General features: G+C 38.0%; 1 protein-coding gene across 1 annotated transcript; it reads right to left on the bottom strand.

Annotated features, from left to right (window-relative positions):
• Nucleotides 1–1,327: 1,327 nt before the first annotated feature.
• On the bottom strand, nt 1,328–23,621 carry LOC140232401 (ethanolamine-phosphate cytidylyltransferase-like). Its single transcript, XM_072312529.1, has 12 exons — nt 23,494–23,621; nt 18,568–18,656; nt 15,853–16,014; nt 15,139–15,205; nt 13,809–13,856; nt 13,005–13,098; nt 7,485–7,623; nt 6,466–6,542; nt 4,659–4,736; nt 3,594–3,725; nt 2,427–2,515; nt 1,328–1,529 (listed from the first exon to the last, which is right to left on the bottom strand). Exons 1-12 carry the CDS (start codon nt 23,619–23,621, stop codon nt 1,361–1,363), a joined length of 1,272 nt encoding a protein of 423 aa, XP_072168630.1. The 3' UTR covers nt 1,328–1,360.
• Between the last annotated feature and the right edge of the window lie 2,870 nt (nt 23,622–26,491).

The raw sequence follows: 26,491 nt of genomic DNA, 5'->3' as shown, positions 1-26,491 counted from the left end.
GATGTATTTCATCCTATCTACTCAAACCAGACCCCAATATCATGGGCTTGTTCAGAATAGGGGTGGTTGCTGGAGTTCTCCATATCGCGTTAGACAGCGACCCACTCTGATATAAAGAGCAAACCCACTTAAACATGAATTCTCATGATCATTAATGTCATGCCTACCAGCGCGCCACAAAGACAAACAACTTTATCATAGAATATAGCCCCAAACTCCATTTCCTGCCTTAGGAGGTGTATACCTAACCACATTTGCGAGTAAATACCAGTATTTAGATGTTACCGAAGGATATCATCACGATATATGTAATACTGACTGCCTCTCATTTTCCATTGTTTAATTTTTTGTTTTTGGTTCTGCTAAGGGTGTGGTGGGGGAGGGGAGGAAATGAGGAATTAAATATGATCGCCCTCTTTGAGGCCACAGACGTCTTGCTGAAATCTTGCGATGCAGGCGTAGCTCCAAAGCAGTATCTTCTTTTCTACTGTGTGCATCACGGTTAGCTAATACTACACAAATACTGCCAAAGTACTGCTCCGCCTCAAACTACTTCGCACTAGATTCTAGTGAACCTCATCAAACAGTCGGCCATATTGCCACATTTCCAATATTGTTCTTAAAAGCGTTTAGCCGGCAGAGAGCTTGCAAAAAACAAAACAAAAAAATCCTGATTTTGATCAATTTTGCAGTCTACCCGACTCAAATCGCTACAGATAAGGTCAAAGGTCAGTAGTTGTGCACCAGTATATCTTCATAATATCTGTAAGCTCTGTTCTACACTCTCCTACACAGGTGGACAATATAATACTATTACACCCTTTTATCAACATTGCACAAGCCAAGTCATAACTATAAATACGACTTTATTTAATCTAAAGAAGATAGAATATTCAGATCTACATTCGTTCAATAAATTCTTCATTCCCATTAACCATATTACATGACAATTTGTCAGTGAGTTCCTGCTATTTTCACAGAGGACTCAACCTGATGTGGTTAGATTCAAAAGAAAATAAAGTGGGAAATATTTAGGAATAAAACAGTTGAAGGACTGCATCTATGCATAGAAAAGAACATTTCTATAACAGCCACTTTCTCTGCATAACACTTCATATTACACATACAGGTGCACGTGAACTTTGTAGGAATAAACTTTACATTCTAAAAATCCTGCAGCAGAAAGGAGTGATGAATGTGAGACTGTCCGTGGCTGGTGATCATGTGACTTTTAGTGGCCCATAACAATGATCCTGCTGTTTACGGTCTGTGATCACGACACCAATGCGCGATCGATGACTACGGGCGACTGACGACCACAGGGATGTACAGTACAAGCAGCGGATGAACGCGGGCTCTGTTAGTGGCCGATGGCGATTGGAGGGTTGGGCGTCTCCGGGGAGCGCGTCTGCGGAGAGGGCGTCTCCTCCCCCGAGCTGCTCTGCGACTGTCTCCGCCTCTCCTCGATGAGTCGGATGTTGCGGAGCTCCTTGGCCTCCTTGTCTTTGTTCCGCTTCTGGAATCGGATCCTGCGACAGAAGCGGACAGGAAATTTTTGTTTTCATTGCACAAAAATCGTTACATATAATATCAAAGAATAGAAAAGCTGAAGGCAGTTGTTCAGTAAGTCCTTCTAGTTTCTAGTAAGTTTTGTCTTGGATATGTCCATGGAATTTACTTCAGCTCAAGCATTCCGTGGCTTTGCAAGAAAGAATTGAACAGTTTACCTTTTGCTTTCCTTCAGTTTGTTTGGCACGTTCAAGGTGAATAGATAAAGATGTCTTTTTAGGAGGTGTAATATTGGGATAAATGGAAAGTTGTGGCCATATCTAGCAACTTGAGATCACAGCTTATTTTTTTGAGTTACATAGAAGCTTTCTTTGAAATCCCTCCCCACCCCCCCCCCAAAAAAAATTAAGGTAATCTTATTGTTTCTCCTCCCCACTCCCTCTACAATGTATCTATCCACATATCTATTTTCATTCTATCTGTCTATCTCTATCTATCTATCAATCTATTTGTCTATCCATCCATCTATCTATCTATCTATCTATCTATCTATCTATCTATCTATCTATCTATCTATCTATCTATCTCAATTAAAACTACTGATCAAGTTCACAGTCTCATTTGATATTTGTTCATTTACCCTCACATGCCAAAACTAGAACTCGCAATTCTCACTTCGGAAATATAAGGCCTCATTTTCAAAAACCACAAAACAAGAATGATACATGTATCAACTAACTTTCAATAGCTCTGTCATATGCCTTCATGTTCATGTTAACACAATACAATACACATACACATGCACATACATGAGACTGTCTAGCATGATCGCATGGTCAGGAGAAGAAATCTGATAGCATGATGGATTTGTTTGAAAGAGAACTATTAAAGCAGAAACACAATAAATTGCAACCTACCTGTTTGCGATTATCCTTTCCACAATCTTTGAGGAGGACATGTTATTCTTGGAGTTGACCTGCTGGAAAATGTCCCTGCTCTTTGGTTCCTAGTGATGCAAAACAATGTTTAAAAGAGGAGTTAACCATCCTCAGTTGCATCAAGTCTTAGCAATTGTGTTTCACTTGAATGTGACTTGCCACCACAAAAGTCATAGAAAATCAATATTGTATACTTTGTAATGACATACGAGATTGCCATGTTACATCTAAAGTCCTACACCACAAAGACAGTAGGAATGGCAGTTGTAACAGAAAATGTTTCAAGTAAATTGGCCTTTAAACTATGGATGTGTTAACGCATGCAGGCCTCCAATAGTAAGACAATTACATTCTATAAATCAAGTCAAACCACTTGAGAAGCATGCTCCTGGTTAGTCAACAAGTTTTGAATATCAACACCCTCTTAGGCTATGAAATTCGAAACAGGGTAGTGAAAATATCAAACATTCAATCAATTTTCGATGAAAATGAAATTCCTAATTTTTGGCCAAATCACCTCATTTTACCATTTTCTAAGCTGCATCGTTATCAGGGTATCATGGTGTTGGGTCACATTAAATCATAATTTTGTATGCAAGGTTGCATGCGATATAAGTTGAATGTCCTTCTGGTATACAGCATGAAATCCCTGCCCAGTAGACACTCAGCAGGGATGTGAGTTTTTCCAGAAATGTTGTACTTGCCTTTTTGTCAGTGTTGACATTAACCCTTTATGTACCCAGACACTTAAGTATACCTTGCCAAGCTCTTTCAGCATTATTCAGTAATATTCATAGAAAACTTTACCTAGTTGATGATTAGCAAACCCACTCGGGTGTACAAAAGAGTGTAGTAACATGCCTCAGTCCTACAGGAAGGCGGCGACGAGAAAATATAGATAACGGGGATTAGGTAATCTCCATTCATTGACAATTAGCTTCCAGACATCTGTGCTGGCGATGAAAGTGCTCCAGTGAGTGTGTCAACTGGGAAACAAAGCACATTAACCCGTTGAGGAAGAGTCCCGAGTATACTCGGGCAAGTGTCTATGGGAAATGCGTGTTGTAGCAAAATCAGTCCATCCTCAACAGGTTAAGGGTTAATGTGTTGAATTAGATGAAGAGTGACTATAACTTGTTGACTCACTAGGTATGGATCTGTCCCGTCTGGGCAAGGGTAGACTGTGGTCCTCCCCTGTACCACCACGTCCACCTTGAAGTGATCCAACAACTCCGCCGTCACTTTGTAGGGGGCGCCGATCACTACCTCGGACACATACTGTAAATTTCATAATAACAGGAATGATAAATACAATACACAAGTAATGACAATTACAACAACAATTATAACAGGGCTGCAAATCTCTGCAAATGAAATAGCAAACTGATGCACAGTAAAAAACATACTTTCAAGGAAAATATCATATTCTGGTTTAAAAATAGACAAAATGCATGTACATGTACTAAGCATATTAGATCAAGTTTCTTGAAAACATATTTTCTCGATTAAGTTAAAGAAAAAATTGAATAACAATATTAAGATATTCTGAATAAAAAAATATATAAATAAAATATGAAAATATTAGACGCCCGATTTCCCCATGTAGAAGCCTTTGTTTTGTCATAAACCCTCAACTGCACGGCGCGCCTTGCCCTAGCAGAAACTAGAGCACGAACTCTAGTGCGCGCATGCAAACCTTAAATACGCGCAGCCTGAACTCCCAAGTTCATTGACCCTACCTTCCAAAATATCAAAAATCCTTCATAAATTCCCAAAAAATTTTCGGATCACTACCAAAAGTTAATCATTTGTTACTTGTGTCATTCTCAAACTTTCCTGCAAGTTTCATCCAAATCCGTTAACTACTTTTTGAGTTATTTTGCACACAGACAAACTAACTAACTAACTAACTAACTAAATAACGAACAAACAAACAAACCAACGGTAACGAAAACAATAACCTTCTCCCTTGGCGGAGGTAAAAATTTGTAAAAATAGACTACATGACAGCTGTGTAATGACGTTTCACATGTCCACATTAGCCTGTTGAAGACTCCCAAGAATACTCGGACACGCCTCTAAGGCGTGTTGTAACAAAATCAGCCCGTCTTCAATGGGTCAAGCAGTTTGCAAAAGGTGGTTTCACTGTCCAACTGAAATTTTCACAGATTCATAGCAGAGTTAAGACTCAGATGAGGTCAGTGCACCCACCTTGCAAGCCAAGACACTGAGCGTCCTCTCATGCAGGTTCATGATGGGATAGTTGCTGCCATGGTAACGGTTCACCTCCTGGAATGCAAACACACAAAGAAACCCATCACATTATGTTAAGACATTTCTCCTTCAGCAAATGCATATATTGTCATTCAAATTAATGATTCTTCCGTCTAGATGTTTTCATTGCAACTGATTGACAAATTGCCCTACATCGACGTAAATAAGCACTGAATTGATCAGTGTTTTAGTAGTAGCCATGATAAAAAATCATGGGCGTACATACTCTAGCAGGATTCGAACCTACGACCTCCTGATCACCGGACAGGCGTCATCTCCACTAGACCATCGAGCTTTCGCCCGAGAGCAAGTGTTGGTTCTAATCCTTATAGCATGCAGCGGGTACTGCTTTGTTATTCAAATTAATGATTCTTCCGTCTAGATGTTTTCATTGCAACTGATTGACAAATTGCCCTACATCGACGTAAATCAGTTGCAATGAAAACATCTAGACGGAAGAATCATTAATTTGAATAACAAAGCAGTACCCGCTGCATGCTATAAGGATTAGAACCAACACTTGCTCTCGGGCGAAAGCTCGATGGTCTAGTGGAGATGACGCCTGTCCGGTGATCAGGAGGTCGTAGGTTCGAATCCTGCTAGAGTATGTACGCCCATGATTTTTTATCATGGCTACTACTAAAACACTGATCAATTCAGTGCTTATTTACGTCGATGTAGGGCAATTTGTCAATCAGTTGCAATGAAAACATCTAGACGGAAGAATCATTAATTTGAATATATTGTCATTGTTGAAAACTTATCTGTTTACTCAATCTTAATGCTGTTGTTGTTGTTGTTGTTGCTGTCGTCGTATCATATGTACATAACACTGTATTTTACCTTTATGTCATATTTTTATTTTTTTTTTTTTTCTGGATTGATGCGCTTAGAAACATCTGTATTAAAGGGGATGGCTAGTAACTGATCAGTGGGAATCAGTGGGAATGCTGGGGGATGATTGTTCCAATCCTTGTTGGATTCATTTAAGAGTACATTATATATCTATTGTTGTGTGAAAATTATTTGCTTCAGAATGGTCTCATATTCAAGTAATGTGCAGTTTAATGTTTCCAGGTTAGCATGCCTGTACAGTGACAGGGCGATCGTTAACGATTAACTGCACATTACTTGAATATGAGGCCATTCTGAAGCAAATAATTTTCACACAACAATAGATATATAATGTACTCTTAAATTAATCCCACAAGGATTGGAACAATCATCCCCCAGCATTCCCACTGATTCCCATTGATCAGTTACTAGTGATCCCCTTTAAGCGCTATGTAAATGTTATTCATTATCATTATCATTTATCCTCAAGATGTGTTGTTTTTTGAGCCGAAATGCAACATTATGATAAAACACAAAAAAACTGATTACTTTCGATCTTTGTTCTTTTGCCCCACTTGGAACCTATTCCCAATATTTTTAGGTGACTCGATCTACAACAGATTTAATTTTTCCTTGGTGCTATGATCATTTCATTCAAGTCTAATTTCGATGCACTGCTATTGATACTGCTCAGTCTAATAGCATCAAATGGCTCCCTTGCAAGGAGCGTACCAGGCTTTGGTAAACTTGCTTCCACAACATGATAATGGTGGGGGGGGGGGGGGGGAGGGAGGGATACGGGTGGCTGTAGGGAATGTGCAAAGCCTGCTGGCTGCAACTGGCTAGGATGGGCTCTGCTGAGCTGGGCAGGAGAGTTGTGGGGGGGGGGGGGGCGGATGCCACCACCTACCTGATCATCATGCAGGCCCACTATGATGTAGTTGCCAAGTTTCCTAGCCTGCTCCAGGAAGTCTACATGCCCAACATCTGGATGGTGGTGAGTGACCATGGTTAAAGGAAAGACTCACGTTGGCATGTTTACTTTATCATACAAACCTTGAAAGTTTCTGTGCACACATGGTAAATGAAAAAAAAAAAAAATTAACCCAAACCAAACAAACCCCCCCCCCCCCAAAAAAAAAAGCAAAACAAAAATAACAACAACAAAAAAGAAACAAAATGTTCAACAATCACAACAACAAAACAGATTTGGTACTGTAAGTATTCTGTCAATGTCAAATGAAAGGCTACTGAAGAAATTAGACATCATCTAAAGACACTTCTACAAAAGTGCATGCATTTAAACAGCTTAATTGGATCCAAATGATATGGAAATACAACTTTGAATAGAGTTTCATCTGATTTGTCTGGAAAAATAAATATACTCACTTGAGTACTATCACTTGGCATTAGGCATGAGTATCAGGTAATAAGATTAATACCAATTGTCAGCCCCCAATTATCCACACATCCATTAATCTCTGGATCTTCCTACTTACATATCAGTCAAAGGCTTCCTTTCAATATATGCACAAGTGTATCTATAGATAGATACTATCTATTTATCTATCTATCCATCTATCTTTAATGTACAGTGTTTCTATTTGTCTATCTATTTCTTTATTTCTTTCTATCTCTATCTCTATATCTATCCATGAATCTATCTCTCTATTTATCCATCTAAATAAAATTTTCTATGAATCTATAAATCTATATCTATCTTAGCTCTCTCCTTCTACATACCTACAATCCTACTCAAGGATCTCTTTATCTACTGGTCAATCTGCCATGCATTTTCTTGTGCCACAGTTAATAGATCAACTATGAGTATTAACGACAGATATACTGAAAATAAAAGAAGGAGAGAGTAATTTCTTATCAGTATTGTCTCTCAATTTGATTGATGTTTTCCATGATAAAAGAGGATACGGAAGAGATCAAACGCTCCTGGGCAGTAGACAATGCGGTCCCCAGGCTTGGGTTCCCGGCCCTCGGCAAACTGGATAATCTTCTGTGTGGTCGGCAGAAACTGTGATATACCAGTGTACGGACTGCTCATTGTTGAACACTAGCAGGAGAAAAAGAAGAAGCAAAGTTTGTGCAGAAGCACACGAAAGACTTAAATTGAGCTCATAATATAATGGACTTGGGGAAGATGTAAAAAAAAACACTATGATCCTTTCGCAAACCTCTGTAATGTTTACAGTCTTGTGCAGACTTGGTACACGCGTATTTTGTAGCATGTACTTCGCAACTTCATGAAATTTAAACTATAAGAGAGCGAACATTACACTCTACTGAGCAAATATCCCAATCCATCTGAGAAAAGAGAGAGAGAGAGAGAAAGATATGCAGCATATGAAACAGACGTGTCATATGCTTGATTTGTAAGTACAGCATATCACCTTGGGGATTTCTTATGGTCACTTTTTTATTCCTGCCTTTTCATCATGAGTAAAGGAGAAAAAGACTCTCCAGAATTGAAGCATTAATCTAGTGTGGAGACACTGAGACAGAATGCCAAAAATATAATGAATTATAACATGTTAGTCCAGCACCAGTACATAGAAAAAACAAATATTGCATGTATACAAGCAGATTCTGTCCCGGAGTAATCATATGAGGTTAGCAGTGGAAAAGATGGTACATGTACATCATGGAAAATTTACCCTACAGAGCAAGCTGCTTCGGGCAAATATAACTATTACTGTATACGCCGAATATTTCGCAAGGCTTTTATTTTCGTGAATTTCGCGAGTCAGGTGCTATTTGTGAAATTAAAGACACGCGAAATATTGACTCTTCTCCCGATGTAAATGTGACGTACGCGTGTACACTTCTCCATTCAGTACAGGACTCTACGATCGCGAATCTAACCACTCGTGAAATCGTTGGGAATTCCCGATTCGCGAAAATTTAGACTTGCAAAATATATGGCGTATACAGTACATTTCTCTCCATCTGGACACAGAATACACATGAATTACCACTACAAAAGCAATGTTACAGGTTTTTTTTTTTTTTTTTTTTTTTTTTTTTTTTTTTTTTTTTTTTTACTTTGACTGACATTATGACTGATGACTTGCAGACTTATTGTAAGGGTCACAACTTCCTGGATACATGTCTATAGCTATCTCTGTCTGCAGCTGCATATAAACCTTGTCAAAAGGGGTATTCATGTAGAATTTTGATGGATGAACAAGCTGTCACTCTGACTGCTCAAACAGACAGTAACAGTCGCCCTACCAGCTGTGACTCCCAAAACTGCGAGACATATATCATGACCAATTTATTCATGTTTTTGTCATAAAACTATGTTTGCCCAGATGACCATTTTCCTGTTGTACTTGCTCGAGAGGAAATTCACACAATTTGATGAAACAATCACTTATACATGAAACATGAGAATGCAGGATTTCAGCGGTGGAGTTTTGATGTAACAGATTTCAGATCAAGTTTTGATCTCGGACTTATGCCAGTTGCTTGTTTGCCATCCCCCTCCCCAAGCTCCAAGTTTAAACAGTCCGTTGTAAATGACCTTGTTGCACAAAACCATGTAGCATTCCTTTTCTTCTGATCATGACAATCTCTACCAAAGACTGTACAAATAACCTTTACTTTCAGTCTGTTTCAGTTAAGATAAACGTAGAAAAGACAAAAAAGCAAGCAAACAACAAAGCAAATTCTTATATGCCAAAGCATAGATCAAAAGATCATATTCAGAAAGGCTGCTTTTCAAAATAGTATGAATGTTGTTATACATCAAAAGTGAAAATGTATAACATGAGCATAGCAAAAGCGACAGGACAAAAAAAAAATGACAATAAATAGTGCGCTGATATAAAGCACATATAGATACATAGTGATAGATGACATGAATTTGTCATCATGAATGCTATTCCACACTTCAATGCTCAAAGCTCATTTTTCAAATCTGTGTAAAGTTTATAGGTTGTTGTTATTCTGGACACGTAGTGACTGAAGTTGTAGAGAAAATGCCGAGCTTTGCTTTGACGTAAATTATATGTCAAATCTACGACTGTTTTCTTTCAAATGACTAGAGCTACATTATTGTAGAGCCATGACTTCTGCATAAAAAAGAATGAGAGAAACTTAGAATTTACATGCCAATCCAGTAGGGAACACCGCTTGATATTCAACCACCACATAAAATGGAAGCTATATGTGACAGGAACGGAATTGCAAGAAACGCTTTCATTGCAGTGTAACATTTGGCGACATATCGATCGGTTTGGGCGGGTCTGTGCATTTGAGCAGAATATACGAACTTGGCACGCCGTCGACTGAGTTGGGAGTGCGAACACGGCACATAAACAGTTAATAATGAGTACAGGAATTTTAGCAGAACATATTCAGTGAAGTTCAAAGGAGATTTAGGTAAATCAGTCCACTATATGTGCTTTCATTGTTTGGATAAGAAAGCTACAATTATAGCACTACATCAAATGTGATAGCCTTTCCTTTACGTGCTGTGATGGCTTATTTTTGAGGTAAGACAGCTAGGATTCAGACAGAACATCACTTAACCAATTATCTGACAATTAATTAAAAAAAAAGGCTTTTTCATGAAAATTTGTGATACAAGGTCTTGTCACCTAAGAGACGGATATGCAATTTACAGTGTTATACATCACCAAAACACTGAATTTGAGGGAATGTTTTCATAATACACTCCAATGCACTAATACATGTATATCTCATTGTGCTATGTAGGCTAATGTGACATGCTACTCTACCTTTCAGCTGAATGAATCTTAAACAGAGATGAACTGAAACCCATTGAATTGAACAAAAATTTAGGAAATTATCATATTTCAAAGTCTTCTCTAATATGTTTTCAAAGATATTGGTCAAAATTATATACAAATACAATTCAATGAGATTGTTGCTCAATCAGCTCCTCATAAGTTTCCAACTAGACTGCTCTCAAGTCCACATTAAAATTTCTGATTTGAAATTGAATAAGCAAGAACAAGTTGTATCCTTTGCATCTAATTTTTGAAGCATTACTAAGAATTGTGACATTTATATGGAGGAGGGGATTGTAGTTTCTACATTATTAACCAAAAGTTGGATTAGTTATTTTGTGAACAAACCAAGTGAAATTTGTGAGGAAATGACATCGTAACTAACATATACCCATATATTTATTACAGTTAACTTCACCATGGATTCATGATTACCATGTACCACAAAATGTCTTTTGATTAGGAATGAAACTAGTTATTGCACTGTTGGTAAGTCAACCCTCTCATCCCAGAAACCGTATTACTGTGGTTTAGGTCCTAGTACTGGTATTCACTGGTAGAATTTTATAAGGTTGTCAAAAAATCCTATCTTTCATTTCAGTGCTATTTTGCTCAAATACCATTGTTTAGAAATCATCAAAAGCCTCAAAATCACTAAATCTTATCTAGTCCTCAAAGTGGCAAACACAATGAAGAATACTACAGTGAAGTATTTTTTTACTCAAATTGGCAAATTTTCATACGTTTTTGTTTCTAATTTGTGCAGATTATATAAATGAGTGCAATTTGATCTAACCATCCAACATATGATGTACTATGTGTGGTAAAAAACAAATTTGCCAGTCTAATATAGGACATTTCTCCCCACCCACCCCACCTTTTTTTTTGCTCCTTTTTTTTTTTCCAGCATATAGCCATGACAGCTGCAGTATTCAAAGATAGAAATAACAAAAGAGAATGGCCTTGGTTCTTGTGATTCCACATTCTTAACAAAGGCTTCATGTATACCTTCTGAAGTAGTTGCTAAACTTGAATGCCTTCACCCATTTTTAAATTTTTTTTTTTAAATCTTTACTTTTATTTTTTTATTTTTTTGAATGCCATGTTCAAAATTAATATTGCTCTCAAGGCTTGCACGGTCTATTTAAGTGACAATTCAAACATCATCATGACTGCACATTGTTTCTGTGCTATATGAGGGAGGTTACACTGTGTAAATAATGTCCCAATTTTTACAACAGGAAAGACATGACAAGACAAGAACAAAACAAAAAATGTATGAATTGATTTTTGTGGGCGTTTGGCTTCATTTACCGATCCATTGGTGAGCGTTCTCTGTGTTCTCTGAAACATATCAAGACAGACACATAAACACACAACAGGGGGAGCACAGTTGCCAATGCTGGCAAGAATAGAAGTGACTCAGTAGTTGGGGGGGGGGGGGGAGGGAGAGATTAGGAAACTCTTGTTCCTCTGATATTTATGTTGCACATACATGCATGTGTGCACACTGCAATTTTTTGCACAGAGAAATCAAATATCATAACCAATAGCCCACAGGACACTGTCCACAAGTATATGTGGATTTTGAAAGTTTGAAGGGAACAAACGGGTAAGTTGAACATGGTGCAGTGCATATAAGTATAGTGTACAGTACTGTAGAAATGTGCTGGAGGAAATGAGGACATCAGAGTCCTAATGCATACAGTTCTTGAAGCTGGTCTCTGAAGAATATCATCATTTAAACAAGATCCTTTACCTATGACCTTTTAAAGTGCATTCTCCCAAACAGTAAACTTGCAACTGTTCCTTTGACAGTGCATTGCTTGCAACGAAGTGGTAAGAACTTTCGTCACATCACAGAGAAATTGACGTATGGATGTATGGCTACACTATTTCAAGATACAGAATGGAAACTTCAGACAAAGGGTCAGGCCTCATTTGAATATAAACTGCTCACATGGCAATTACATACCAGGCATTAAAATTTAAATCTTTTTTTTTTTTTTACCTAAAAACATATTGAGTCAGAAGTGCATGTAGTAGTCACTCTTTTCCATGATTCAGACATGCAGCTGCTGAGGGGAGTTCATGCTCTTTTGGACCGTTAAAACAAATCATCCTTCAGACAAAATTGACTACGGATTGAAGAACGGACAACCTGAAAACATAATGCCATTGGGGACACTTCAATGGAGAGGCATAAATGCAAAAAAAAAAAAAAAAAAAAAAAAAAACCTACACAAATTTCCACCATTCTCATGGTCTTAGGAACACACCAGTGAAAATCTAGGCAGTGGTATCTCATAAAATTTGATTTTCTAACCTCAAAGTCTGGCATCCTTCACAAGCACTTTATAGAGGATTACGAAAGGAGAAGTTATGAAAACTCCAAAACACAAAGAAGATAATAAAATGTCCTCACCTTCAGTCATCAATGTTAATCTCATAGTTGAATGAACTTTCTATGATACACTACTGCTGGATTCACTTGGCATTGTTGGATCATTCAACAGGGTACGACACTAACAAATTGAATCTTTTTGAGATTTTCTCAACCACAGAATGACACAGCCTTCATATCCTGTGAGAAGCGCGACTTCTGAAAATGCAGCGATTTGCGCAGTAACGCAAGCGATCACTTGGACGGATTTCCGGCATCCTCCGGTCATCAACTTACTGATGCTTGCAATGTCTTGGACTTTGGGCTCACGTTCCCTTCCGTCTCGATCTTCTCCCCGCCCATGTGGTGTTCTTTGGTCATCAGCAGCATCCTACGTTAAGCAGGGATATGATGTGACTAGTGAGCCATGACTAATGGTTATGAGGGAAGCCATTCAAATATCGATACAGTAAACAACCTTACAGCTCCCTACACCTTTCCAGCGACCCTCCCTATCACTACCAAAGCTGCCAGTGGACTTGAACCAGAGATCTCAAGGCTGAGAGTATATGGTCTTGTCAACAGAGCTCTAACAGCTTTTAATTTGCTTACCGGTAATCCAGATCACATTACCTTCTGAAATGTTATTCAATGCCATATACAATTGTAAAGGTGGCACATTTTTGGTTTATAAGTACATATGAACATGAATAATGTAGGTATTCAACTTCCCCCTCCTGTTTTTAGGAAAATTACAACTTTACTGCACTGCTTTATGAAGTATTCATGTGTAAAATTAACAACAGCAATGGCTGTGCTGGTTTGTTGGTTTTTTTTCTTTTGCTCTTCAGTCTTCATTATACCTGACAATAGCTGATTTATGTCCTGACATAGCAATGCACCTGAACCCACCACTGAATCATCTTTTCTTCCTATTTTGGGAGTCCTCAGCTATGGCCAAGGTAAGTTACAGTGTTTTGAAAAAAAAAAGAAATAAAAAAAAAAAGGTCCATATTACTTGGTCCTCCGAGGAAAAACATCCATAAATTGTAAACCGGCCTGCTTATCCCAATATTATAAGCACAAAGATAGTGACTTTACCTGCCGACAATGTTGGTTGTTGACACACCCGCCGTCCTCTGACATTCCCTGCATATTGGAAAGAGAAAGGGAGTTTTTGTTGTTGCGTTCTTTGTTTTGAAAATCAATGACGCAAAAAAATGAACAACAACAAAAAATTCCTTTAGAATAGAGAAATTTTTTTTAGACAAATAGATACTATGTCTGGGAGGAGATATAAAGACTTTGGAATGCAAAACATATTCGTCTCTTTGGTATATATATTTTTTTTTTCTCTCTCTCTCTCTTTTCTATTCGTTTCAAGGCGAGCAACAGCAATCAACAGGAAAATCAACATCTACTGTAAAAGTGGATATTTTCGCGCGACTAATTTTTCGCGCTAGGCTGGGTCAGAAGAGTTTCGAGTGTTTTTAATTCCGCGGAATCAAGACATCACGCACAGGAACGTATGGCAAGCCAAAATATTCGCGTGTTTTTATTTTCGCGCTAGTTTCTGGTTGCGCGAAAATTTCAACACCGCGAAAATTTCCACTTTTACAGTAATCTATTCATTGCCTCAAGAGAATGAATATACAGTTTTCATTTCTAAATTCCATTGCTTATTCTTTTATTTCATGGCTACATGACTGGTTTTACTTAAAAGCTGCAGTCCAATTGGGCTTGTTGCCTTGTGTGATATTCAATGTTAAATTTCACAAGTATCTTCATGCCATACTCTTGTGTTAACCATGGTACTGGATGGATTGCTATGATTATCAGGGGTTAAAATGTTGAGCATGACCGACTGCCGATTTAAAATGCATGCCTATAAGGAGAAATTTCACCAAGTTCTGAAGACCCAGCACCTGCTACAAAAACCACTTTCCCACCAGATCCAGGGCCAAACCAATACTTGTGTGGACCAATACCAATACTTGCATGTAAATGTGGCCTGCATGACAGCAATCTTTGCCTGTCCCTTAAAAAACAACTACTTTGAAGCTTGATTTTAGGTTTGTACCCATTCTAATCACATAAAAGTAGCCCAACAGGCCATCAATTAATACCCTATGATAATGCCAATAAAAGAACACACAAAAAGATATATGGAAGGATGATATAAAACCCCAGCTTTCTTCACTTCCCGGCCAAATGACAAGAATCAGTTACTGCACAACCCTCAACAACAATGATCTCTCAAATACTTATACAATTAAATCCATACGAGAAAACAATAACAGGCTATGGTGATCGCAATCAAGTCACATAAAATTGCTTGGCAAAGTACGAAGCTGTATCAACTTGGGAGGTACATATTTGTATGGGGGGGGGGGAAGGGTTCAATACGAACGCAGAAGTAAAATTTACTCACTTATATCGACCAGCTTCTTTGACGATGCGATACGTATCCTGGCCATCTGAATCAAGCGTTATGTCATCTGAAATGATTGAAGCGCAAGACAAGAGTAATAAATATCATCACATACAGTTGTAGGTCTCCATGGCACGACAATGACATGAAACAATGTTAGCCCTGTTTGTGCAGGGTTTCTGGACAGTGATTGCAACGTTGTAGGTGTTTTCATGCTTAACGGCACTCAACGCACACAAAGTAGATGCACATCGTGTTATAGTATACTTTTAAGTAAATCAAGCTAAATCAAACAAAGAAAACACTGAAAACCTCTCAATTGCTGGCACACAAATCTTCACAAAAACAAATGTCATATTGTAATTTTCACAGAGAAGAAATTATGTCCTTTGGCTGAAATTGTTTCAGAGCTATAAGGAATAAGCAATGCTGATAGAATAGAGGGGTGATAGGTTCACGCATAACTCAGAAAAGACTAACTAGTATCATAACATTTCTATGTACATGTATAAACCGTTTGAAAAGATGTATGACTATGACATAATCACCTTGTATTATTTTCATACATATTTACAGAAGAAATCACTGTGTCATAACAGCAAAAACTAGCGTCACTCTTTTCCTTTCTGTATTGTGCAAGTGCAAAAATGTATTCAATATTGTGATAACGACTGCCTGGAGACTTCGATCCAAGAGGGCAAACACAATACATACTGCCATGGACGCAGAAGTCACAGTCGTGCTCATCCAGCGTCTCTAGCCGCGTGACGTATGGGGCGCCCTCTATGACCTCGTCCACCCACTTGATGGCACGGACCATCTTGTAGCGCTCCTGCTCGTTCATGACTGGCGGTCCTTTGTGCTCCTTAATGTCAGCTTCACAGACACACAGAAGAAAAAAAAAAATAGCACTATGAATACAAAATGGTAGCGTAATAAAATTAATCTAGCCTACCAAGTTCAAGAAACTACTTGGTTATCAAAGGCCTCTATATGATGTATTTGTAACTGATTAAATTCATAACTGATCCTTGAATTGGCTACATACTTTACATTTGAATCAAAGTTGATATTTGCCCCTCACACAACATATCTTTGTCCTTTTTTTTACTGACTTTACGCAGATTTAATTCATTTGAGAAGGTCTGTATAGTCTTTCTGCATTATATGATATGCAGTAGAATACAAGTTGCCAATTTAATGAGCAAAGATGCTTATTTCTGCACAAAATGCCCCACGGACTTGATGGGTTAAACAATGGTAATGACAGTACTCCTGGGGGAGCTTCCAGCTTGTGGATCCACATCTGAAAGACCGGTACCTCTAAAAACATATTACTTCTACACTGCATAACAGTAAGAACGTCACAGCAAAATCATCTTCATTATTTTGCATGTCCGACACCTGAATTGGCAAAATGTGATTGCAAAATATATGATGTGTACCTTAAATGTGATTTCTACAGTATATCTAGGATGTACACAAGAGCTCTTTTGAGGTTGGGCAAATTATATTCAAGGACAGGGGTGGGGGGGGGAGGGAGGGAGGGGTTGCTGCAGACATTTCGGGTGTAGCGTCAATGTAAAAGGAAAAAAGCTATTCAAAATTTAACTAACGGTACACATTTCAAGCTCACCTATGCATCAATAATCTATGCTTTATGGGATATGGTCTATGATTTTTAGTGAAAAAAGTCCAGTTTAGTGATGAATGAATTTAAATACAGCTCTAATATACACGTTACAAAGTAATCAAATTGCTATAAGAATTGATGGATGAATGAACAGCATTTATGTGTAAACTGACCTGTTCATAATTATAGGCTATAGCATCACTTTTTCATATTTGCCTGCAAGCACTATGGTCAGTTGCACACTTGCAGAATTCATACATATTTGCGCTAAGTTGATAAAAGGGCAAAGAAAAAAAAAACCACCCCAAACAGGTCCAACACTGATAAGTACAATTGTATTTGAATAGCAATAATTACCACACACAAAAAAAGACCAGAAAGAACGGATGGATCAACGAACAGTACTTATTTATAGGTTGATCTGTTAAAAATATTGTTTTTTATATTTGCCTGCAACTAGTCAGTGGCACACATGTATATTTGTTTGTATATTTCACACATTTCTACTGTTGACATATGGACAGACTCAAAAATATAAAGAAAAGAAATAGAATAAATAGATAGATAAAAAAAATAATCATGTATGTGGAAGACTTTTGTAAAATCAGAAGACCCAACATTTATAAAATTGTGACAGTTTGCAGTACTATGGCTCTGGGCCCCATTTCATAAAAAAGTTGCCTTGATTGTAACTTTTGTTGCCATGACAAGTGCCATGGTAATGACAAAAATCCTGCTTCCTGATAGGCTGTTGCTACAAGATGTTGCAATTCTCACAGGAGATGCTATCCTAACATCTTTTATGAAATGGGACCAAGATCACTTTGGCGGTGTGGTATCACTAGCTCCTTGCATTTAATGTGTTGAAGACGAGTCTCATGAATACTCCGGCAGGTTTCTATAGATGGGAAATGTGTTTTGTAGCAAAATCAGTCCATCCTCTACGGGTTAATAAACAGATCATCAATTGGTACTGTGATCCACAGTTCCCTGACCTACTGTAAGCAGTATACGGGTCATTCAGTAGATTACTTGTACATTGGATCCACATCTGCACAAGACTCCAAACATTGAAAGCTCAGTGCAAGTTGTTGCAACACTGATACAGTTTTATAAGGTAAAAAAATATACCTTTCCGGTTCAAAATAGAAAAAAAAAAAGTGCATGTCATAGATACGCTTGTAAATCGATGCTGGTTATGATAACAAGGCATCAACCTGTAAAGCATAGCAATAACAGTGTTCTGTATGTAAATAAAGTTTCAACTGTTACCCTACCATCTAACTGCTTGGAGAACACTTCTTTCCTGTCTGTTTGCTGGAAATAATGTATCTGACATGAATCTGATTCTGATAAAGGCTGTTCTCACTCCTCTCGAAACTTATAAGCACTGCTTGGGGGCGCGAAAGCTCCCAAATAAACAAACCATTGCAGGGGCGGATTCAGGAATTCTGTAAAGGGGGAGGGGCGCAACTAATATTTCTGGTGCCACTTCCGGGTTTCATTTCATTTTTTTTTTTTCATTTTTATTTCTTTTGTTTTCGACGTAAAATAAATGGGGGGGGGGGGGGGCGTGCGCCGGCTGCACCGCCCTCTGGATCCGCCACTGCCATTGTTTGTTTGTTCCCACATATAAGAATCATGGTTGTAACAGTTTTGAAAGTATAATGGTTAAAGTGATATTCTGAATTAAACAACACAAGTTGCAGGACACACCATGATTGTCAGATTCAAGTGTGAGCCAGACGCATTTCACGGATGCAAGGAACTGGAGAGAAAAGCTTGGAGATTCTTACCATCTGAGTGAACCCCGACGATCAGATAATCTCCCATCTGCTTGGCTTGCCGCAAAGAGTTGGCATGACCAAAGTGAACCATATCGTAGCTGAGGAGAGAATTAAGACAGAGAAAGGGTACAAGAGTTAAAGGACAAGTTCACCTTCATTAACACAAGGATTGAGAGAATGCAGCAATATTAGCAGAACACATCAGTGAAAGTTTGAGGAAAATTGGACAATCGATGCAAAAGTTATGAATTTTTAAAACTTTGGATGAGGAGACTACTAAGGCTCGTGATGTCATATGAGTACAACAGTATAAAGAAAATGTAAAGAAAATTCAACATATTTTCACTTTTTTCGCATAATAAAAGAGCACTTGACTTGCCTCTTTCCAAAGGCAATGGGAATAATATTACCCATAACATATGTCAGTAACGAGTCAAGGGAATGTGTACTTTTTTCAAAAGATGAAATTTTGTGAAATTCTCTTAACATTTTCCTTATATTGTTGTACGCATATGGCATCATACACTGCAGTAGTCTTCTCATTCAGCGGTGACTGCACAAAAACTTCAAAAATTCATAACTTTTGAACAGATTATCTGATTTTCCTCAAACTTTCAATGATGTGTTCTGCTAATATTGCTACATTCTCTCAATCCTTATGTTAATGAAGGTGAACTTGTCCTTTAATTACAGATAGTCACATCTCACTCGGACTGCAAAAGATCTCCTCCCTGTACACATTGGGATTGCATGATTGCACATGGATTGTTTTCACCGCAAATTATGAATTTTGCTCTATTTCCCTTTTGATGTTGCAAAGGGGAACTTTTCCATCACTGACAGTTCGAGGTGTACAGAACATATTAAAGGGACTGTACAGTACTGGTTGAAGTGGGGATTCATGTTTTGAACATTCCTAAGTGAGATAATGAAAAGCCTCTTATGAAATATGAAAGAGCATGTAATTTTAAGAAGGATTCAACGTTTATTTGATAAAAATTTGTTTTCAAATGGCTGAGATATCCAAAAAAGTGCTAATAATAAAAGGCGACATGCCACAACTTTATTAGGATCTCTTTGTTTCACATTGTTTTTGGATATCTCAGCCATTTCAAAACCGATTTTCATCGAATAAACTTTTGATACCCCTTAGAACTGCATGCTCTTTGACATCTCATAGAGTGGTTTCTGAATATCTCGCAAAACGTTAAAAGCTAAATCCTCACCTCGACCAGAACTGTACACACCCTTTAAAGCACTGGTATAGTTTTTTGGTGGGATGAGAATATTGAGCTTTTAACTTTTTGCAAGATACTGAGAAACCACTCATGAAATGTTACAGAGCATACCATTCTACGAGGAATTCAAAGTCTACTTGATGAAAATCGGTTTTAAAATGTCTGAGATTTCCGAAAACAAAGTAAAACTAAGAGATTTCGATAGAAATAGGGACCCACATTTTATTAGTATCCCTTGTTTTGGATATCTCAGCCAATTTTCAAAACCAATTTTTATCAAATAAATTGATGTTGAATTCCTCTTGGAATTACACGCTCTTTCATATTTCATAAGAGGCTTTTCATTATCTCAATATAAAACTTCAGAAACCTGAAGTCAGGTCTCAACCAAAACTATACCATCCCTTTAATCCTTTGAGTATATTTTGAGCTGTAAAGAAATTCCCTGTTGTGAACAGACTAACTCAGACGTTGGTAAGAAAAATCATTCAAGCATAGTTCAGTTCAGCAGTCCAAACTCCACTGAAATAGTAACTACTGTAGAATGCCAGCACAATATGTGTGCATTGGACTTCCATGAAGTCTGTTTGTTACCAGATTTTGACCTGTGATTCCTTTACTGTCAAACTTGGCAAGCAATAATAATGCATACATTCATCATCAACTTCGGTCAAATATAAATAATATCCACCTTAGAGATTTGATTTTGGTAGGACGGTGTGTTACATTGGTAAGAACAGGGATTCTCGTTGAAAAAAAAAGCCAAAAACAAATAACAATGATATGAATTCTCAAGCAGCAAGAATGGCCTGATGTTGTTATCAACTAACCTTTGACCTCATAAGTCATAACTATGCCATCACCCTCTCACTAATCTATGACACAAAAGACAGGACTATCAGCCCCTCCTCCTAAGAAGAGTTTGAACAAACTCAGATTCTTATCTTTAATTTAGAAGGTCAGTACGACACTTGTCAATGCTCTGTCAAACGTCGGGCTAGTCCAGGTTGTTTTTATTTGTTTTTATGCTAGTAAAATGTACAACCCTGCAATACACACAAGTACACACACACACACACACACACACACACACACACACACACACACAGACACATGACTCATTCATATACAATTACAAAACGCATAAAAGCAGTACAATGTAAGAGGTCAATGCAAATACATGTAAGTTTTCTTAACACTCACAAGACACAGTAAGCAAGGATGCAGATGTGAAGGGAAATACACAAATGTACTTAACTGATGTTTAACCTTCATTTTAGTTTAGATGTGTTAGTGGAAGGAAGTGATAGGGCCAGTCATGAACAATAAATAAGTACATGAATAAAAAAGAATGTGACAAAAAGCCAATCAGGGGATGCTTGGATATAATCTAAAACTGGAAATTTGTTCTGTTTAAGGGCATGCAGAAGATGGATACCCAGGATGAACAAGTCTACACTTTCTTTTTCTTTCTTTTTTTTTTCAAAACTGAACAAAGCCAATTATATAATCAAATTATCATCATTTAATGCTGGAATTTGAAAACAGCATGAATTAATTTTTGCTTATAGGGAATGTACTTAAGTTTCTAAATGTTAGCTACAATGCATATCAATTTTAACCACTAAAACCCAGGAGAGCCAAATGGGATACCTTGAGAAGTATGATTCATGAACATAATGAATGTGTAGGGCAATTTGTCAATTAGTTGTAATGAGAACACAATGAAGTCAGTACTTACTAATTCTAGACTAGCTAGACTTTACAACTCACTAATACAAGCATTAACAAAATTAAGACAATAAAATGTGATAACCCAATACCATTGCAACAAAAGTTAATGTATTGATTCCAGGAAAATTCCATGAAGTATCAATGACCTACAGACCATGGTCACGGACGGTGACAGAACAGCTAGTGTAGTACTAAATGAGCACAGTGCCATTTTGGAAATGCAAGCCAATAGTTCTGTGCTTTGTCTTTGCTTTGGAGTAGACCTGCTGTAGGCTGTGTTGTGGCTTTTCACTGCCATTGCATTTGCATTTTTATAGCAAAGAACCTTTGGACTCTGCAATCATTCACTCACTCAGCTCAGCTCAGCTTTGACCGAAAGATCGGTCTGTATCTGGTCGTCGGGAATATGTTCTGCTGAGACTGTGTCTGGCTTCACAGATCCCCTCCTGGAGGAGAGCGATAATGTCAAAAAAAAAATAATAATAATAAAAGACTCCTCCGGACAGACAGATCTTTCCGACTATAAAGCTCAGCTTAACCCTAGCATGGGGCACTGTAACTAGTAACACGGTATATTACGTGTTGGGGTCGCTGGTGCGGTTAAGCTCAGCTCAGCTCTCATTATGCATCACTGCACTTCATTATTAACATTAGTCAGACATAGAATTAAGCTAGCTAATCATAGACATGTCACATAGACATCTAGTGACAGTAGTCAGTAGAACGTCTGTTCTGGCAATAACTGCGACCAGCCCCAACACGAAAGAGTTGGGGCTGCGCATTGTAGGATTTTGGATCTGGAAAGGCCTAGTAGTATCGCGGCTAAATATCCCCCTAAATACTACAAAATGCGTCAATTTGAATAATTACTGATGTATTCCAATTATTGACAAGAGGATACACAGAACGTAATGGTCCGCATATAGTCCATTTCTGTCCAATTAAATGATTCAGTCAGGAGGGATCTGCGAGATAGACAGCTGCCCAGATACTTACGTTTTATAGTAAACGAGATTTGAAACCTCTGCGCTTACATGGAACGGTAGCAGTGTAGCCTTTTGCATTGCAAAAAAGCGTGGAGACTCCTTATAAGGGGTGCCCCGGGGGTTACTTATAAGGGGGACGGGGTTACTTATAAGGGGGACCGGTTACTTATAAGGAGGGGCCCCCCTTGTGAGTGGGTTTCCCGAACTGATGTAGGGGCCTATATTATAAAAGTGAGCTTTTTGCTTGTAAAATACGAAGCTTATATGTCTACTATAGTTGCACGAAAATTTGTGATTCTTTTACAACATACAGAGATGGCACTGTTTTGACTCAGGGCGCTCCCACAGCTAGCCTACAACAGTAAACAACAAGGAGCGCCCCGGCCCCGCCCCGGGGTTATTCTGAATCTGACAAAGACCGATCAGGATCTGTATCCTGGTGGGACAAACTGTCACAGTTAAGCTATTCATTGTGTTTACAAATGCACTCAAGACTAAAGTGGGAGTAGTGTCCACTTCACAGCGTAAAATACTTACTTGACTACGCCAGGCTGACGATGGGCTTGATTCAGGTGGATTTATACAGGTGTATGCCTTGTAGTCCTTTCCTTTCCCAAACCGTGAGTCCATCAGCCTCGAGTCAAGGTCATGGGGGTCAATTGTCACCTGATATGGAGTTGGATGTGTCAGTCAGGTGACCCCCTAGTCAGGTTAAAGTCACAGTCCGGGTCTGGTTAAGGTCGTGAGGTACAGTAGATAAGAGGGGAAGTTAAAACCAACCATCCCCCAAAACCAAATCCCACTACAAGACCTTCTGGACCTCAATGTGCTTGCTTGGTAGACTTTTTAAAGCATGCATTAGAATTTATAACCACACAGCTCACACTGTCACAGGAAAGCTCACAACATTCATCGCCGGGCGGGGCCGGGCCGCGCGGGGAGGGGACGTACACACGCACACGGCCCGGCTGACTTACCATCCATCACACCACACCCTCACGATCTTGCGCTGTCTCTTGGCCGGAAAATCATTCTCTAAATTTGACTGCTGCGATTCAGTTTCCCTTGAGATATGACCGTTTCCATTCTTGCAGCCTGATGCCATTATTAAGTGACTTTCTTGATGAGCACACACAATTGCAGAATGCAGACTGATTGGAAGTACACTAGTCTTTAATTTGAGAAATCCGTTCAACTTGTTATCATTCACTTCACATGTGCCGGTACCGGTTTTCTACGCGATCTTGTATACACACGAGCGTTTACAGCTACGCAAAAAGTAGGTGTACCGTAGTAGTAGGCGTGTGTACGTTTCGTCGTACCAGGGTCAGTCATTCGTGAAAGGATTGTCCCCGCCCTCAAATGCCAATTTGATTACTATGTTTAAACATTTTATTGTCAAAAATTGTATTTGAAATAGTTTTTACATTTCTAAATATTTTTAATATATCTAAAACTGACAAAAATTAATCTTATTGTATTTAAAAGTCATTGAAAAAAATGAATGGAGTAATTGGATGTACCATAATTCCAACTTCGCAACAGAATGACTTCGGGATTAAAACGGATACAAATCTTGACGTGTCTGCTTGCCCATGTACTGTATGCTACGGCACACACAAGATGCTTCCTCATGCTTGTTCTCATGAGATTTAAATTTTCTATAGGGCTGACCTGAGATTATGAGCTAGAAGGGCGATTAAAGTTGAAAATATCTAAAAGAATGCCACAAACTGATTCTCTTTGAATAAGTGTCTTATATGTCCCATGGCGAAAAGGATGTGCGTATTCGGTAAATAATAGGCCTAATTACCATTGCTCAAAAACAAAAAAGCAAAATGAAAAAAAGCGAAGTACATGTATCTAAACACAAACAATGATTTGAGCATATGAACATGTTTGTCTTGTCTTTCTTCTCAAGAAAGTACTGAAACTACCAAGTAATGGTCGAACAAGATGTGTGCTGATTCTTTCTGAACTTCTATAGCTGTCCTAAATGTACAATCATAAGAAATTACCAGTAATATCTATGCTGTTGTAAAGTCCAAGTCTTCAACAAATATATTTTATTATTTATGTCTTTATTGATTTCCATAACAATTGCAAAACAAAAATAAATACGATATGTTATGTTTTAAGTTTTTATTTTGGAGTGTATATGCTCCCTCTTTTTGAACGAAATTAATGGAGACAATTCATCACCTATAAGTAACTAGCGTATCATGACACCTTTCTTCCACTAACCTATACTTTTACTGATATGAATATATTTATTAAAAAAACTGCAACGGCATAGATAGATGTACCTTGAATGTTTTATCTAATTCAAATAGATATTAAGAAAGATAAAAAGTTTATAGGGCCTATAGTTAGTTTCCCAGAACAATGTTATTGGTTACTGTCATGATGCAAATAACATCGGGTGAATACATTCGAAAATTATATTTGCAAACAAACCAGGTCTAGTTTCTTGATATAAATTTGAGTGCAAGAGCTTTAATTTCTTTACATCAAATTGCCTCTACATACAGCATTGAAACAATTTGGCCTATAATAGGCCTATTATACTTTTTTTTTTTAACATGGAAATTATAGTTCGGTTTCAAGTTGCTGCATATCATTGACAGAAGGAATTATTTTATATTTTTGTATAGGCCTATAGATCCCCCCCCCCCACACACACACACACACGCACCAACAGATAGGAGAGTTATAATGAGCATAGGGCATGGCCGGCGGAACCATTGGAGCCGTGGGTGCTCGGGCCCCCACACTTTTTGTGCACCATACAAAGCAATATAAGGTGTCATCACTTTGTATGGGCCCCCACACTTTTTTTCTTTTTTTTTTTTAACCCTGAAGTACATAAGTGGTACCAAATAGAAATAGATAGAGATCTTGAAGTGTGAGCGCGGTAACGGGTTATGTTTGTCCACCTAAGACTTTTTTTTTTCCTTTTCAGTTGAAAAAACCCTGAAATGCAAGGGGAGAGATGAGCTGAGAACCTTTGGTTTTTTGTTTGTTTTTTTTTTTTTTTGTTTTTTTTTTTTTTTTTTGCTTGTCAGCTGAAGAAACCCGGAAATTGAAGGGGAGAGATGAGATGAGATGAGGACTTTTTTTTTTGTTTTGTTTTTTTGTTAGCTCATGACACCCGGAAGTGCCCCCCCACACTTTTGAAAACGCTCCGTCGGCCCTGTAGGCAACAATTGAATATCATCTTACCTGGCTTGCATTTGATAGGACTCACAATTTCCGTTTCATGAATAAACTGTTGGAACCTAATTCTATAAGATTTTCTTCTTTTTCTCTTTTTTCGACTTCTGATTTCAACGAACGCTTGAACTTCTGTTTGGTTCCAGTAATAAAAGTCAACTTTAATTTGGTGTCAAAATGTATTACTTTCAGGAGGGAAAAAAAAAAATGATGTCCTTGGATCTCCTATAAAATTTAGAACGCATGCATGTGAGAGAGCGCGTATACATTATAGATTCCCGGCATGTTCTGTCTCTGCTCAGAGCCCGACAACTGGCGGGACAGTGCGAGATGAACCTTGGTGCGTTTGCACGTAGGAGGAGAACTGCACACTGCTGGGTTTTTCTATAACCTATTATTCTCACATTCTGGGTGAAAAAAAAAACCTATGAACGCGAATACACAATCTGTGTGTACTTCTATTTGTTTATTCATTTATTTGTTTGTTCAGTAGTGTTTCGTTATTCGTTTATTTGAAACCATGATGTACCGAGTAGATGACTAGAACTGTTCTGTTTTGATGTTATTTGTATCCGATGTAGTAATCCAATCGCCTCGCAACGGGATGGTGTGATTTTCTCTCTTTGCGCCAAGTCCATAGTCTTTTAGGGAGGAAAGAAAAATCATAACAAAATAAGAGAATACACAAGAAGCTGTTTTTACAATATTTATTTCAAATGCTTGATTTTTTACTTTTTTCACCTTAGAATGATATGTATATAT

Source organism: Diadema setosum, chromosome 8 (genome assembly GCF_964275005.1).
Source record: "Diadema setosum chromosome 8, eeDiaSeto1, whole genome shotgun sequence".
In the NCBI taxonomy this organism is placed as follows: Eukaryota; Metazoa; Echinodermata; class Echinoidea; order Diadematoida; family Diadematidae; genus Diadema; species Diadema setosum.
Note: the sequence above shows the minus strand (reverse complement) of the source record. Positions and strands in the feature narration are given on the sequence as shown.

What these genes read in the sequence shown, in the direction of transcription:
- LOC140232401 (XM_072312529.1), bottom strand. Translation starts at nt 23,621, where the DNA reads ATGGCATCAGGCTGCAAGAATGGAAACGGTCATATCTCAAGGGAAACT. An exon ending in TGACTTCTGCGTCCATGGCA is followed by an intron (nt 15,206 to 15,852) that starts GTATGTATTGTG and finishes CAATCATTTCAG; the next exon opens with ATGACATAACGCTTGATTCA. An exon ending in CCAAGACATTGCAAGCATCA is followed by an intron (nt 7,624 to 13,004) that starts GTAAGTTGATGA and finishes TTCTCCTGCTAG; the next exon opens with TGTTCAACAATGAGCAGTCC.